The 17053-nt window shown below is 44.2% G+C and overlaps 3 protein-coding genes across 3 annotated transcripts; 2 read left to right on the top strand and 1 right to left on the bottom strand.

Annotated features, from left to right (window-relative positions):
* Positions 1-222: 222 nt before the first annotated feature.
* LOC128809599 (olfactory receptor 5G3-like) lies at positions 223-1132 on the top strand. The gene is given in 2 exon segments (XM_053981697.1): positions 223-1095; positions 1097-1132. Coding segments are annotated over 2 exon segments (909 nt in total).
* Positions 1133-5569: 4437 nt separating this feature from the next.
* LOC128809598 (olfactory receptor 1030-like) lies at positions 5570-6508 on the top strand. Its single transcript, XM_053981696.1, is given in 3 exon segments — positions 5570-5651; positions 5654-6075; positions 6077-6508. Coding segments are annotated over 3 exon segments (936 nt in total).
* A 3647-nt stretch (positions 6509-10155) lies between these two features.
* On the bottom strand, positions 10156-11151 carry LOC128809034 (olfactory receptor 8J2-like). Its single transcript, XM_053980727.1, has one exon. The coding sequence runs from the start codon at positions 11149-11151 to the stop codon at positions 10156-10158; it is 996 nt and encodes a 331-aa protein (XP_053836702.1).
* Between the last annotated feature and the right edge of the window lie 5902 nt (positions 11152-17053).

Below are 17053 nucleotides of genomic sequence, written 5' to 3'. Positions count from 1 at the left end.
CCAGACTGAACACACAGGGGATTGAAGGCAGCACCAAGGTAAAGCTCCTCAGGGTTGTGTAACCTACAGCTTCTCCCTACCCATGCCATGACTTCCACCCAGCATTGTCTAATCAATCTGTGCCTAAACTCTTGTTCTAGATCTTGTAGGATTGTAAAGAGAGTTTTCCAGGTGGAAGAAACCTCCAGCAAGGAGTACACACAGACAACACACTTTGAAGGAATGCCAGGAAGCAATTGCACCCAAGCAACTGAGTTCAGCTTGGTGGGATTCACTGAGGACCTGGCAACTCGGGTCACCCTCTTCCTGCTGTTCCTGCTCACCTACCTTGTCACCATCCTGGGCAACTTGGGGATGATTACCTTGATCAGAGCCAGTCCCCTGCTCCGTTCCCCCATGTATTATGTCCTGGGCAACCTGGCTTTTGTGAACCTCTGCACTTCCACCATCATCACCCCCAGGATGTTGGTTGGGGTTTTGTTGGGGAAGAAGGGAATCACCTGTGCCGGGTGCATGGCTCAGGTGTTCACTTTTGGCCTGTTTCTGGTCACTGAGTGCTTCCTACTGGCTACAATGGCTTATGACTGATATGTGGCCGTTTGCCACGTCCTGCTCTATCCCCTTGTTGTGTCCTCAGAACGTTGGTCCCAGCTGGTGACCAGGTCCTACCTCCTGGGACAAACCATTGGCATGTCCAGCTTGTTCTTCTGCAGCTCCAGTGCCATCGATCTGTTCTTCTGTGACATTTCCCTGCTGATCTCGCTCTCCACCTCTGACACCACCCTCAGCCTCGTCATCTTAAGGACTTCTTCATTTTTGCTCAGTGTTCCCAGCATGCTGGTGGTCCTGGTATCCGATGTGGCCATCATCTCCACTATCCTGAGCATCAGCTCGGCTGAGGGCAAGCGCAAAGCCTTCTCTACCTGTGCCTCCCACCTCACTGCTGTCAGCACCTTCTGTGGGGCATTGATTTTCATGTACTTAATCCCCAGGTCAGACACCTCCAGGGGAGGAGATAAAGGGGCTGCTGTGCTCTACACTGTGGTGATGCCCATGCTGAACCCCTTGTTCTACAGCCTGAGGAACCAGGAGGTTGAAGGAGGCTTGGAGGAGACTCAGGAAAATAAAATGAGCATGGACATTTTAACGTTGTGGCCAGATACAATGGAGATGTGAGTGATATGTTGGGATTTTTGTGCAATATGTAGAGAGACATTTTTGAGGCCTTCTGTATTTTGATTTAGATGATGTGCTGGCTGATTCAATATCAGCTGAAAATAACAATTTCACTCCACTTTTGGTGTTTGGATGAGGCTTGGAGCCACCTAGTGGAAGGTGTCCCGGCCCACAGCAGGAGGTTGGAACTGAATGAGCTTTGAGGTCCCTTCCAACCCAAACCATTCCAGAATTCTGTGATGCATTTGTTGTCAAAGCATTGTCAAAGAATATATGAAAAAACCCCAAACCCTCCAATCAATGCATTATCTCACCCTGTGCCAGGTCCATGGTGAAATCCAGAGTGATGAGACTCTCCTAGAGACTTAGAACAACTTGGGATGGAGGAAAAGCTGCTCAGTTGGATTAAATCAAGCCAGAATCAAGGTAGGTTGCTGATTTATTGATGACACAAAACTCACAGGCACTCAGGGTCACTCAGCTGAATCCTTGGTTCCCAAATCTTGCCAATAATTCCCTGGTTGTTATTTAGTTTGGCTAAACTCCCCTGAGCTATTTATGTTCCTGTTCTTTTATCAGCTCTACTGAGGCTCCATAGCAGGGCCCCAAAGGGCCTCAACTCACATGTCCACAGATGTGGAGACAACATCCTCAAGTTGCACCAGGGGAGATTTAGGTTGGAAAGGGAAAGTTCCTTCATGGGAAGGGCTGTCCAGCCCTGGAACAGCAGGGCAGTGGTGGAATCCCCATTCCTGGAGGGATTTAAAAGGCATGTGGATATGGCACCTGGGGACGTGGATTTGTGGTGACCTTGGCACTGCTGTGGGAATGGTGGACTTGATGATCCCAGAGGATTTTTCCAACCTAACCAATTCTATGACTCTGTGATCAGGACCATGAACTAGCACCTCTTTGTGTAATGTTGGCTGTTCTCCCACTCTTCTGCTCTTCCCTGCCACTCTGAAGACATTGTTTAATTTAGGTGCAGACAAGATTGTACTTTTTTTCTTTAAATAGGACTAAAGGTTATTTTAAATGTTTTATTTAAAACATTATTTATTATTTATTTAACCCCCCATAATTTTAAATTGATTAAAACATTAAGGTATTTAAAACATAAGCAACTCTCTTTGCTCTGGGGCCTTTTTTTTTGGCAATACAAAAATATTTGAAAAGTATTCAATATTTTAATAGTATTTTGAGAAACCATTTAATGGTTTTAATTTCTTTGTCCAGCTGGTCTTGCCTTGGCCATCACCTGACCTTTAAACAGGAATGTGAGCCCTTAGTGAATTAAACTCTGAGTCTCTGGCCATGGCACTGTCCCTGTGCATGTTGTGGCTTTGTGCTGGAGCTGCTGCTCTCAAAACCAAAAGGTTTTGGGTTGTTGTGCAAGTGGGGATTGGGGAAATGAGGGTGAACTGTGTCCAGCTTTTGTGGGAGCAGCATCTGACCATGCATGAGAGGAGCTGGAGCCACCATGTGGGAAGGAGATGGAACGTCCAGCATTGATGTTTGCATCCAGCATTGATGTTTGCTCCTGTGGATACACATTCCTCAGGGGTCATCCTGTGTCCAGGGCATTGGAATGAGATGAGCTTTAAGGTCCCTTCCAACCCCAGCCATCCCAGGATTCTCTGGCTGGTACAGTTTACTCCCCACGAGTCTCCTGAACCCATTTTGAAGCACACATGGCAAAATGGCTTTTGAAAATGAGGTTTCCTGGTCAAAAATGGGCAGATGGGAACCAGATAAGCTTGGAAAAGAGAAAATGCTGAGTGTTGCCCATGAGGAATAATTGTCCCAGACACTGGGACAGGAGAGCAGATGTGGAGGTTGTGGTGGCCACCAAGATGGAGATGAGCCATCAATGCGTGTTCTGAGTGCAAGGACATCCACCAGCAGCTGGAGAAAAGCACTGACAGCCACTCAAGTGACTTCCTGCAACGAACCTCTGACTGAGAGCTGAAGGAACAGGGAAGGAAAAGCTTCTTTGGGAGGGTGAGAAAAGAAATATGGAATTAGAGAAGAATTTAAAAATCTTTCAAATTCAAGCCTTTAGCAAAAATCCTTGTTTTGGTGTTTCCTCTTGGTAGTGTTGTGCTCACAAATGGCATCACCCAGGCTCTGCAGGCATCAATTCTGATGTGCTGTGGGGATCCCATCCCTAAAACTCCAGGGAGAAACCTCAGGATGGATCCCAGGGCCTCTGGAGAAGGCTCTTTGTGTGTTCAGGTGCCTCAGAGACCCTGTGGTAATTGGCCATGTGGGGATGGGGCAAAATCTAAATATTCCAGCCACGTTAGAGGATGGAAACAGAAAACTTCCTGCTTTTGGCCAGATTGATGGAACTTGTGGACTTCAGCTCAAGGACCTGTATCTTAACAATCAGAGAGGGTGAAATTTTAAGTGGTTTTGAGACAGTTTTTTGCTGAATGGGGAAAATTGTCCTTCCCAAGTGTTTGCAGAAGGATATAATAACAAATAACTCCAGGAAATTGTGAAGGTTCTTCCTGATCGCAAAACATGTATTCCATTACATCTGAACCTTCATTCCTAACTCAGATTTTGGATGAATATTCCTCATATCTGCAGAATTAGGAGGCACACTCTGGGCAAATTGACTGAAGGGTTAATCTGAACCTAAAAGTCTTAAATTCAGCTCATCATTATCACCCGAAAATGTAAAAATAAATTGCAGCAGGAAAGTTCCTGCAGAGTTTTCTTTTTATCCTGATTGGCAATTGCAAATCTTCTCCAAACCCTGGGCTGTCTCTCAATCACTGAATCTCTATTTCTTACACCAGTTCTTTTTAATTCCCTGTGATCCCAGGAAATTATTTCTATATCCAAAGAGACATGTTTAAATGTATGTAATTACATATGATATATAAAATAAAATTATATATATGAGGAAAATATTTATATGTATTAAGTAATTACCTCTCTAACTGCATATATAAATTAAACCTCTATATTAACTTTATTTATATATTAAAATGTTCATATATTTAATTATATATATGTAGTGGTAAATAAATCCTCAAGCTGCCATTTAACTTACTGAAACTGAGTGGTTTTAACTAATGGTGTTTATTTACCAGTACAGGTCTCCTCCTTAAGGAGCTGCTTCCAAAGTCATCCATTCCCAAGGGAAAATTCCTTCTCCAGGGCTGGGCAGTGACAAACCCCTTTGTGTTCCTGTGAATGAAGACTACAAACGGCAGAATTTTTTGGTCAAGTTTGGATGCTCTTTGCGAGGTAAATTATTCCTGTCTTCCACACTAATACTGGGAGAAATCTGGGTTTATTTGTCCTTGGAAATTTTGGTCTGGGAGATAAAATCTGATCAAACAAAAAGGGCCCCGAGATGTGAGGAAAAAGTTGAGTTTTACCCAAAATAAGGCTGCAAGGAGAGGGCTTGAGGTGGGAGCTTGTTGTCACAACAAATAATCATTCAGGGTCAGGGTCTCTGATGTGAAACCCAGGAATTTATCATGGAACCAATGATTTGGGTTGGAAGGGACCTTATGGATCCTCCAGTGATGATCCACGGGCAGGGACACCTTGCACTAGTCCAGGTTGTTCCAAGCGCTGTCTAATCTGGCCTTGAAGATCAATCATTGCATAGCAGCACTACCTGGATTATTTCCCAAATTATATATATTTATTTCTATTTATTTGAACTGTATTATCAGCATCTTACTCCTCCCAGTTAATCATGGCACTACAACATTTCTGGGGCCTCCAGACTTTTAAAACCCTTTTCTTTCTCTGCTTCATACTTCTCACAGGAATGACACAAGTATCACTATATTTAAAGGGTTTTTTAACACAGATATCCTGTCTGAACCTGAATTTCAGTTTCATGGGAAGGAAGGGAAGAAATCTGGTTTATTTGCATTTGTTCTGACTTTCCTAAAGAAAATTTTACAGATGTCCTGATCTCTCACCAATGCTCTGTCTCCTTTGGATCTTCTAAAACAATAAGGTTTGGGGTTGTTTTTTGGGTGGTTTTTGTTGTTTTCTTTTTTTTTTTTTTCCAAATTCATAATGATTTCTACAGTCAGGATAAATTACTGGGGTTAATGCTTTCAATCTGATGAGTAACAACCCCCTTAACTTCTTCAGGAGGTGGTGTAAAACTTCCATTGTGCAAAGTGATTTATCAAACTCAATCAGTGGCTAAAGCAGACTAAAACCATTAGAAACAAACTCAGTAGTGAGCTTTCACCACTTCAAAATGTATTTTGAACCAAACAGTAAATTCTGCAGTTACTGTATCTCCAGGCTGTGCTTGCTGATAAAAACACAGCCATTTTTAACATGTTTGTGCAGAAAACAGGAATATCCTGACTCTCCATCTTGGCTTTCCCGCAGCACCTGCAGTAGGATGGCAGCCAAAGGAAATGGAACCCCCAGTGCTCACTTTTTCCTCTTGGGATTGTCTGAGCAGGGCAATATCCAGGTTGTCCTCTCGTGGTGCTCCTGGTGATCTATGTGATCACCCTTCTGGGGAACGTGGGGCTGCTGGTGTTGATCCGGCTGGTTGCCAAGCTCCACACCCCCATGTACTTCTTTCTGAGCAGCCTGTCCTTCCTTGACCTCTGCTATTCCTCCTGCATCATTCCCAGGCTGCTCTGGGATCTCCTGGATGAGGACAAGGTCATTTCTCACGCCACGTGCCTCACGCAGTTCTATTTCTATGTGGCCTTCACCACCACAGAGTGCTTCCTCCTGGCTCCCATGGCCTACGACCGTTACATGGCCATCCCCCTGCTCTACTCCCTCTCCATGTCCCGAGGGATCTGTGTGCTCCCGGTGGCCGGCTCGTGCCTGGCTGGGGTCACCAATGCCACCCTCCACACAGGCCTGGCCCTTAGGCTGAACTTCTGTGGCCCCCAAGGTCATCGACCACTTCTACTGCGAGGGGCCCCCGCTCTTTGCCCTGTCCTGCACGGACCCTGTACCCAACGAGCTGAGGATGTTCAGCACAGCAGGCTTCAGCCTGGCTGCCACCATCCTGGCCATCCTCCTCTCCTACGCCTTCATCCTGGCTGCCGTCCTGGGCACGCGCTCGGCCACAGGGAAGCGCAAAGCCGCTTCCACCTGCGCGTCCCACCTGGCTGCTGTGGTGCTCTTCTACGGATCCCTCGTGTCCACGTACTCCCAGCGCAGCTCCAGGAGCTCCCGGGAGTGAGACAAGGTGGCCTCTGTGTTCTACACCATGGTGACGCCCATGCTGAACCCCTTCATCTACAGCCTGAGGAACCAGGAGGTGAAGGCTAGGCTCTGGAGACTGATGGGGAGGAAACACTCATCTGAAAAATAGTATTACCTTTTTTATTTGTGTTTGCTGCCTGGTATTTTAATTTCAGGAATTTAAGCCCTTCTTGACCGCTTGTAGAGCTTGAGGAACAGGGACTCTTCATCTCTCCTGATTACAGCTACTGGGGACCATTTCCTTCTTTTAGGGGAAAAAAAAGAGAACCTTTTCTCCATATGCCTGATTGTGACATTCTCTGGTTTTTTAGACAGGGTATCCCAGATAATGTAAAAATAAAATGCAGCAGGAGAAGTTTTCAAAGTGTTCTCCCTTCTTCCCAATTAGCTGTTGCAGCACTTCTCTAAATCCCAAGCTGTTTCCCAATCCCCGAATCTCCATTTCTTACACTGGTTCTTTTTACTTCCCTGTGATGCCAAGAAGCCAATTATATATTTCAAGGACAAATTCATATATATTTAAAATTATATATATATATAAAGAAAATATATAAAAAGAATGATATATATAAAGAAATTATATAAAGAATATATATAAAGAAATTTCTTATATACATAAAGAAATATATATTAAGATGTTTATAAATATGAATTTATATATATAATTACATAGATATATAAAGAAGTGGGACATAAACACTTAGGCTTCCATTGAACATCCTGAAACTGATAGTGTTTACTTACCAGTGCAAGTCTCCTGCTGAAGGAGCTGCTTCCAAAGTTATCTATTCTGAGGGGAATTTCCTGTGTGCCACCACAGGGTGGGCAGTGACCCAGCTCAAGGCCCATGCTTGCTCAAAGAGCAGGGAGCCCTCATCTGGCATCTCCTATGGATCATGGTGGAATTACAACCACTGCTCCCTATCCTGGCATTTTGTTCATATTTTGGTTTTATTATTAAACAGGTTTTGCTTAGTTTTGAGCAATTGTGCGATTTCCCCTCTAAAATAAACCATGAAACAGAGAGGAAGGAAAAACAAACTGTTGGAACTACAGTGAAACTGAGCACAGAAGGAGTGGCAGGAATGCTGACCAGGAGCAAATGTCGGGTAGCAACATTTACAGAATCCCGGAATAATTTAGGTTGGAAAAGCCCTCTAAGGTCATGGAGCCCAGCTCTTAAGTCAGCTCTGCCAAGGCCAGCACTAACCCATATCTGAGCTCAGTCTGTACAGGTCAGACCTGAGAGGCCCTTCCAGAGCCTAAAGGGGCTCCAGGAGAGCTGCATAGGGACTCTGGGCAAGGGCCTGGAGTGGCAGGACAAGGGAGAATGGCTTTACACTGACAGCATTTAAATTGGATATGGGGAAAAAATTCTACCCTGTGAGGGTGCTGAGGCCCTGGCACAAGCTGTCCAGGGAAGCTATGGCTGCCCCATCTCTGAAGTGTCCAAAGCCAGGCTGGCCAGGAATTGGAGCAGCCTGGGATAGTGGAAGGTGTCCCTGCCTGTGCCAGGGGGTGGCACTGGATGAGCTTTAAGGTATCCTAACATAGTCCCATGCCAACATATTGACCCTCCAGCTTTTTGGCTCCAGAGCCTGAATCTGACAAACAAAAGCATCTGGAGAAGTTCTCTTTCTCGTTAACAAGGAAGAAAGTTTCTTCCTTGTTTTCCTTTGCTAATTAGTCTCTAATGCCTCATTAAGATGAAGGAAGTTGTTGAAAAGCCCTCTGAGAAGTTCTGTGATGATGATTAGGAAACTTCCTTGGCAAAGCCCAGGTGGTCTTGTTAAGCTGGTGATCCCTTGAAGGGTGGCTGGTCTCCAAGGATCACTTCTTGCTCTGGGAATGGGAGCAGCATCACTTGTGCTGGAAATAGGTGTGAGCATTTGTATGGTGGGACCCTGGAGCTCAGACCTGCTGGTGGGCTTTCTTAATTCTTCATTTAAAACTGAAAATCTTGAACTGGAGGGAGAGTGGGTTTACACTGGATATAGCAAAGAAATCCTTCCCTGCAGGGGTGCTGAGGCCCTGGCACAGGTTGCCCAGAGAAGCTGTGGCTGCCCCATCCCTGGAAGTGTCCAAGGCCAGGCTGGACAGGGCTTAGTCTAGTGGAACTCCCATGGCAGGGAGTTGGTATGGGATGAACTTCAAAGTCCCTTCCCACCCAACTTTGATATCAATTTTTGACATTTATACCTTTATCATTTAATTATCTCAATTCAAACTTCTTCATCCAGGTCCAAATCTACCTTTCCCGCTTCCCCCCAGAGTTAAAACATCTCTTCTCCTGATGTTTTTTTCCTAGAGAACAAGAAGACTACTCACAGTCTATTTACTTTTCAAACAGAAGTGAATTCTCACATAACTCCTCAGAATACAACACCAAAGGGAAAAGTTTCCTGCTTCCACTTTTTCCTGCCGCAGCCAAGGCTTATCCCTCTGCTGAGACCGAACTCATCCCACAAAAAGTGTCAACAGGTGAGGGACAACCATAATGAGGGGTGAGGAGAAGAGGGGGAAGTGTCTGCTGAGCTTATCCAGACCATCTGAATTGTGAAAGAACGTTGCAGGATTGCACTCAGTTTGCCCTCAAAACCAACAAATATCCTTTGGAATTTGTTAGGGTGTGAAGAAAGTAGGAGTTTTTTTACATTCTAAGTGCCTGCCAGGAAAAGATGAAGGATTGCTGGTCTCTTCCCCAGTGTTGTGGCCATCCTTGTACTTTCTTTATTGAGCCATAATTTGGAGAACTGTTTCGGCTTTTTTAGGGCCTTTTCCAGACCCAAACAGCTCCCAGCTATCCATACATGGGGTGTTGAGGGTTCTTTCATCTACGGAAACCAAGTCACTTAAGTGCTTAAAGTTTGGGTGAAATGCACCTGTTAGGTTTTCAGTACGTGTTTTGGCACTTAGACACTTGCATTCCCCTTGATATTCCAAGGTGTATCTTCTGATCCTGACTTGCATCACCTTTTTATCCCTCTAAATTTAAAAAAAAAAATGCACTTTTAAAGCCTTTTATCTTTCTCATTTATCAACCAAATTTTAAAATACTCTTATTCTTCCCAAATGCTCCCTCCCACCCCAGCAGCTTGGCTCTAATAAATAACTCACAGGTAACAGTGAGGAATTTTATTGGAGTTTAGGGATAAGGACAATAATCTTGCAAGAAAAATACATATTGATCAGTGCAAAATGAGTTATAAACCAATAAAACTGTGATTTGCTTTTCCTGAGAGAAAGAAAGGTTTAATTGGAATAATACCCTGGAATAATTCTGAGTGATTTCTTCTGATAGTCTTGTGGCCACAAAGGAAATTCAAGTTTAAGGCTCCCACTCCTGTTTCCTTCCAAGGAATATGTGTGACTGTGGGGTCTGTTTCTCCAGGATAAATATTGTAATTGAGTTTTGTGAGGAACTGTGGAAGAACCTATATAAAACTTTGAGGATCAGGGAAAAATCCATATAATTTAATTTTATTTTTTTATTCTTGTTTTAGAGGAATAGTTTGCTTCCACAAGGGCATGGAGTGGCAGAACAACAGGGAATGGCTTTAAGCTGAGAGTAGGTTTAGATGGGATTCTGGGAAAAAATTTTCCCCTGTGAGGGTGAGGAGGCCCTGGCACAGGCTGCCTGGAGAAGCTATGGCTGCCCCATCCCTGGAAGAGTTCCAGGCCAGGTTGGAAGGCGTTTGGAGCTGCCTGGTGTTGTGGAAGGTCACCCTGCCCATGAAGTGTAGGACCAGATGCTCTTTAAGGTCTGTTCCAACACAAACCATTCCAGGACTCCCTGATGCCACAAGCTGCACCTCTCTGATGCTGGCAGAGGTTTAACATCCTCCTCCTGCACTTCCCCAGCGCTGCCTTCACCTCCTTGTTCCTCAGGCTGTAGATAAAAGGGTTGAGCATGGGGCTGACCACGGTGTAGAAGACAGAGGCCACCTTGTCCCGGCTGCCGTGCCGGGACGCCGGCTGCAGGTACATGAAGAACAGGGAGCCGTAGAACACGGACACGGACACTAAGTGGGAGGCGCAGGTGCGGAAGGCTCTGGCCCTGCTGGGCGCCGAGCGCATCCCCAGGATGGTGTGGAGGATGCGGCCGTAGGAGAGCAGGATGACCACGCTGGTGCCCAGCCCGTTGGCAGTGGCCAGGGCGAAGATGGCGACCTCGCTGCCGTGGGTGTCGGAGCACACCAGCCTCAGCACGGGGCTGGCGTCGCAGAAGAAGTGGTCGACGTGGCGAGGCCCACAGAAGGAGCCCCCAAACGTGCAGCCGGTGTAGAGGAGGGCACTGAGGGAGGCCATGAGGTAGGACCAGGCCACCAGCTGCCAGCAGGCCCGGGGGGACACGACCAGGACATAGCTCAGGGGGTGGCAGATGGCCACGTGCCGGTCGTAGGCCATGGTGGCCAGGAGATGACACTCGGCCGTGACAAAGAGAGCAAAGAGGTGGAATTGTGTCACGCAGCCGGCCCAGGAAATGGTTTTATTCCCAAATAACAGATCTGTGAGCATTTTGGGGGAGATGATGGTGGAATAGCAGACGTCGGCCAGGGAAAAGTGGGTGAGGAAGAAGTACATGGGGGTGTGGAGGCTGGGAGCCACCCAAACCAAGACCATCAGCCCGATGTTCCCCGCCAAAGTGACGATGTAAATCAACAGAAAGAGCCCAAAAAGAGGAGCCTTTGCCCAGGGAGTCTCTGTAATTCCCAGGAGGATGAATTTGGATTGTGTGTGGTTTCCTTCCATGGCCAGGTGTTACCTGCTGAGGCAAGGGAAGAAATACATCAAAATTGTAAAACCCAGAGTTTCGCTTTTGGGTCATATTTAACTCAAATCGATCACCCTTTAAATTGCCATACTTTGGTATATTCCATATATTTTCCAAACATAAATTGTATACTTTTTTATTTATCAGTTGAGGTACCTAGAAAAGAACACAGAGCTTGAAGAAACTCAAATGGCAAATTTGCTTTTCTGTGCTTGGATACGTAAAATTAAGGCTTTATTCTGGCACATGTTAATTAATAATGAAGAAAAGAATCAGATATTTATTCCCTTTTGGTTTGAAAGAAATTTGTTTTAGAAGACACCTTGGAGAAATCTCATTGGAGATAAAGTAAACCTGGGAGTGGGAGAAAGTCCCAGTGCCAGTGAAATCCCAGATTACACCACATTAAGAATATTTTTACTTTGCTTTTAATTATTAATGCAGTCCATCAAACTGTTGTATTATCTATCACTCACACCGGATAAAAATCACATGGATAAAATTCATGTTTTATACCTTTCTGAGCTCCAGCAGGCTGAAACATCCAAAAACCATGGGAATTAAGATAAAACTTACTTGGAATGGGAATGAATTTTAAAACCATCCAGTTTCAGAGGCTGATTTACTAACAACTGCATTCTGCTGACAATTCTTTATACCTAAATAAGAATTGTCCTTAACACTTCCATAAAGCCATTCATTTTGCTTCAGCTGCCTAAGGAAAACAAAAACCTATTTGCAGAAGCCATTGCTCCCATTTATTATAAGAAATCGTACTTTTGAAAGGCTGTTTTCCAGCACAGCCCCCAAAAAAGAGGATATGAGGACATGAAGAAGGAATCCAACTTCTTTCTCTTGGATTTACAGCTCCTTCTGTGCCCTCGCTGGGGTGGTGGGAGCCAAGGGTTTGTCCCAAATGCAGCAGAGAACATCCAGGCTGATGTGAAGAGGGGTGTGCTCCTTCCCTGACTCCGACTCTGAGCCTATGGGTGACAGGGCTGTAAATATGTTCCCTCTGCTCTCCTGGGACAAAAGTCTCAGAGCTCCTCAGCACATAAACAAAGAAAAGAGAGAAAAAAAAAGGATAGAATGGAATTCTGAAATCCATTGTGCTTCAGGGATCTCAAGTCCATCACGTGGATGAGCCACCACGTCACATAGACACATGGCACCAGCAGTGACCGGCTGGTCAGAGGGTCCCCAAGTGTCACACAAAGCACCTCTGGCTCTGGAGCTGCTGATGTCCCTCTGTGGACGCCAGACAGCTCAGTTTTCCTTCAAGGATGGGATTATCCACAGTGAGGTACCTGCAGCCCCAGATGTCCACACCTGAGCAGGCAGCTTTCAGACAGTGATTAATTGTCCCAGAGTGAACTAATTTGCATTAATCAGCCTATCTGGGGGCTCCATCCACACCTTGACCCTCAAACTCTATTTAAGCTCAGCCCAAGGAGGTTGTTCCCCTCTGGAGAAGTCCTGGTTGCTAGTTTAACAACATGTGTACATCTCTGGATTCCTCTAATCTGCACCTTGTCTTGATCACAGATCCAGCCCTGGCCAGATATTGAGTTGGTTGTTGGATGTTTCAGCCTGCTGGAGCTCATAAAGGTATAAAACATTAATTTATCTATGTGAACTTTATACACTGTGAATGATATATAATATAACAATTTGATAGACTGGATTCATAATTAAAATAAATATCTGATTAAAAAAAAAATATATAGAATTTAGGTCAACTTGGACCTGCCTCATTGTCACCAGCTCTCCTGGTGGTTTGGAGTCTTGGCTCAGAGGACATCAGGAGGCTTTGAATAAATCGGTTCTGATTTATGAAGCAAGCTGTAAGGTGGAAAAATAAGGTTTTTGGGGAAGTCAGCGGTGATTTGGAGCAACACAGTCCTGGAAAAAGATAAAATAGGTCTGCTTTGTGTCTGAGCAGAAATGCTCATGAAAGCAAAAATTACCATTTTTCTTGGAAAATGCACAAAGGCAGAGGAAGGATTTAGTGATAAACAGTTCAAAGCTTTATACTTAATTACCTGATAATTATTTCACTTCTTTTACAAGCTGTTTTGCCTTCTTGGTTGTTCTTTTCTAAGTATTTTTTTCTCATGGAAATAGCTAGATTTCCTGGTTTTATTTCTTACTTTGAGAAAAGAGGGGGTGTTTGAAATTGTGCCTGGGGGATTGGGAGTAAAGCAGGAACTAATAGGAGTCAGTGGTGAACTTTTGGTATGGAAACTCACCAAATTCCAACAAAATGTTTTTTGCAGAGCTACACCCAACCAAAACATCAGCACGAGCTGGATGATCTTTAGGGCCCTTTCCAACCCAGAACATTCTGGATTCTGTGATGCTGTGTGGGTCTCCTTTGGACATGGCACATCCTCTTCCAGCCTGCCTGGAGTCTCTTGATCCCTCTAATTCCACCTAAGATATCATGGGATGTGTTCTTGATAACTGATAAATCCCATCTGTGGATCCAAACTGTACTTTGTGGGCAACTGAGAAATTCCTGGGAATACCTGGAGCAGAATAAGAAGGTTTAATGGACTCTGGACCATGTTCTGACAGGTGGGTCCTGTACAATGTCCCAGTACTAGACCAGGAGTAGCCTGGAAGCCTTTTGGGCTCATTCCTTACCTGGAGGCTTGGATCAGCCCTCACCCCCTGTAATCCCAGCTGGCAGCTCCAGGGATCCATCCAGGACAGCCTAAGCTGTTTGCAATGGATACCTAGAGCAAACCCACCCACTGACCCTGAAGTAAAGTTATGTTCACTATAAAAATTAAATAATATTTTTGTTAAAGGGTGTTTTGCTGATGGAGAGGGTTCCTCAATGAGCCTTCTGATCCTGATGCTCCTCTGGTGAGGTAAGAATTGGATTTTTTATCTTTAATCCTTTTATTCTGATTTGTTGTGTTAGCAGGGACAGGGAATTCTGTCTGGCTCTTTTTTTCCCTCCCTCATGCCAGGGCTCTCATCCATACCTTGGTTTCAACTGGAAATGAAGTGGGATTCATGAAGGTTTGTGAGGGAGAAGAAAATCCAGTAACGTGGGTGTTGGTGCACACATTTAACCCAATAATGCTTTGCATTTTATGTATAAATATATGGGATAATGTACATTTGATATTGGGTTTTAATATATATTTATGATTTTGGATCAGAAAGGACACACATCTAGGAGATCTCTGGCCCTAGGATGGCAAGTTATCCATTTATATCCATATATATATTTATGGATATGGGGCTTGGAGCACCCTGGGCTAGTGGAAGGTGGCCCTGGCCATGGCAGTGGGGTGGAACTGGATGATCCTTCAGGTCCCTCCCATCCCAAACCATTCCAGGATTGAGTGCAAGGTGTCAGGATCCCCTGTATAAAGGTTATGTGGGTTTAACACATGACACATCCCAGACTTCTGTGATTTCTGGGCTGGATCAGGGAGGCAGCTCCCATGAAAAATCCTTTCTAGGAAAGATGGAAGGACAACATTCTAAGTGGATTAATTTGCCATTTTAGTGCAGTTTGGAGATAATGAGATATCGCCCATAAGCCAAGTCAACTAATGAATTAATAAATAGCTTCATATTTGAAAACTAGGTAAATTCCAGGTTCAATTGAACCACTCACCTTTGCCCTGTCCTTTTTCCACCCCCAATTTCTGCCTTTCAAAGCCTTCAAACAAAGCTCTAATTAGTTTTCCACTTTATGCCCCTGGTGGTTTGCCAAAAACAAACCAGGGAATATTATCAGTGGAGTTTGTATCCAGAGATTTGCCCTTTGGCAGTGGGGAGAAGGGACTGAAAAATAACAAAGCAAAGCAAGAAAAAACCTGAAAACCTGAAATTAAAAGATTAAGGGTGATAATTATTTAAAAAGTCAAATTTTAGGCAAGAAATAACTCCTGACCAAAATTGCAGCTCCCTCATTTCTCCACATTCTGGATAAAAACTTGGTGCTGGCAAGGATGACAAATCAACCTGTTTCTGGTTGTCAAAAAAACCCTTTCCTTGTAAAAAGTTGCATTTCTTCTACTTCCAAATTAATTTAATTCCTGTTTTTACATGAACAACTTATTTTTGTTCCTTTGGTGCACCGCAGTGCTCCGTTGTCAATCCCAAGGGATGTTAAAGAGCCACAAAAATCATTTTAAGGTATGAAATGGAGAACTGGAAGGGGAAAACAGTTAAAAAATATCCATCAGTATTTCCTGTATGTCACCACCATATTGGACATTGCTGGGAACATGATCTCCTTTTTATTTTACATACAATCTCCTTTTTTCCTGTAAGCCTTGGGTAGTAAAGTGCCTTGTTCTTGCTCAGGAAACTGAGAAGTAGGCAATAAATAAAACAATGGCATCATGTACCTGATCCCACCTGGATATTTTATTTTCCAAGTATCAGCTGCTGAGCCAGTTGAAAGTATTGAGTCTTTGAAGTTCTCACATTTGGAAACAGTGCTTTAAGCTGCACTTCATTTTTGTCTTAGGACAATTTTCAGCTGATGCTTCAGGTTATCTGAATCTTTCAGGTGGAGTTAGATGGAATACTGGGAGTAAATTCTTCCCTGAGAGGGTGGTGAGGCCCTGGAATGGATTTCCCAGAGAAGCTGTGGCTGCCTGGAAGTGTTTAAGGCCAGGTTGGATGGGGTGATCTTGGTGAACCCCAGGGCAGCTCCTTGGAAGCTCTTCTACTGCTTCGCCCACAGATTTTATGGAATTTGGGTGCTACAATGGAGATCCTCACCACAGGAGGACAAGGATGAACACTCCATTAATTATTCCACACCAACCACCTGCTACTCAGCAGGAATAAAATATAACCCATGGGTTTTAATTGAATTTATTTCCATTCCAGGTGTCTGATCCATCACACAAAGTAAATTTGGTTGGTTAAGTAAGAAAAAGTGAGGCTGGATTTTAGTTAAGCAAGAAATCGAGGTCAATTCTCTGATGGCAGCAGGTGGATTCTGCCTCTGGGGGGAAATTCAGCCTCAAAAATGTTTGGTTTTCTTTACTTTTAACACCTCTGTCATCCTCATGAGGGTGATGAAAAGCAGCTCTAAATCCTCCTTAATAACTCCAGGAGACCATGGAATACCTGAAAGGAGATGTCAGGTTCTGGGCGTGAACTCAGTCCTTCCACCAAGGCTCATGCAATAATGAGGATTTCCAGGTTTGGATCCATTTGTCAGGAGCCAGCAGTGCCTACTCTTGGTTTACTCTCTGGTGTAATTCCATCAAGCCATGGTTATCCAGGAGAAAAATCCATGTTTATTTATTCTATCTGTTGTGGAGTCAGGTTTTAGGAGCTGCTGATCTCTCCCTGGTAAACAGCAAGACGGAACATGAATTTATCTTTTACCTCCAAATCAACCATCACATCTAAAGCAAAGTGAGGTAAGACAAATCCCAGCTCTTATTCCTACACCAGGAAAAAATACACTAAGGGAAGTCCCATTTTCCAATGCTTTCACCTAGAAAATCTCTTCCTGGGACACAGGGAATGGGTATTTATTCCTCAAGTGCTCAGGCTGGACAGGGAATGGTCAAAATATGAGAAGTAATTTAATTTTCCCAGGAATTATCAGGAAAATCATGGCATTCCATGTGTAAGTGGATTGAGAGAACTAGGAGGAGGCCTTGCAACTTATTCATTTATTTATTTAGGTATGGTATTTCCCTTCTTAATAGCTTAAATATGCCCCTGCTTCTAAATACTTCAGCTGAACAGGGATACTGGTGCCAGGAACTTCTGATTTTTCTCTTTCAAGAAGAATTTACCTTTTATTGACTGAAGGTTTTGTAACTGCTTGACACAAATTAACATTCTTATCTTTATCAATGGATTTCTGTGCATTAAACACTTCAA

Source organism: Vidua macroura, chromosome 6 (assembly GCF_024509145.1).
Source record: "Vidua macroura isolate BioBank_ID:100142 chromosome 6, ASM2450914v1, whole genome shotgun sequence".
In the NCBI taxonomy this organism is placed as follows: Eukaryota; Metazoa; Chordata; class Aves; order Passeriformes; family Viduidae; genus Vidua; species Vidua macroura.
Note: the sequence above shows the minus strand (reverse complement) of the source record. Positions and strands in the feature narration are given on the sequence as shown.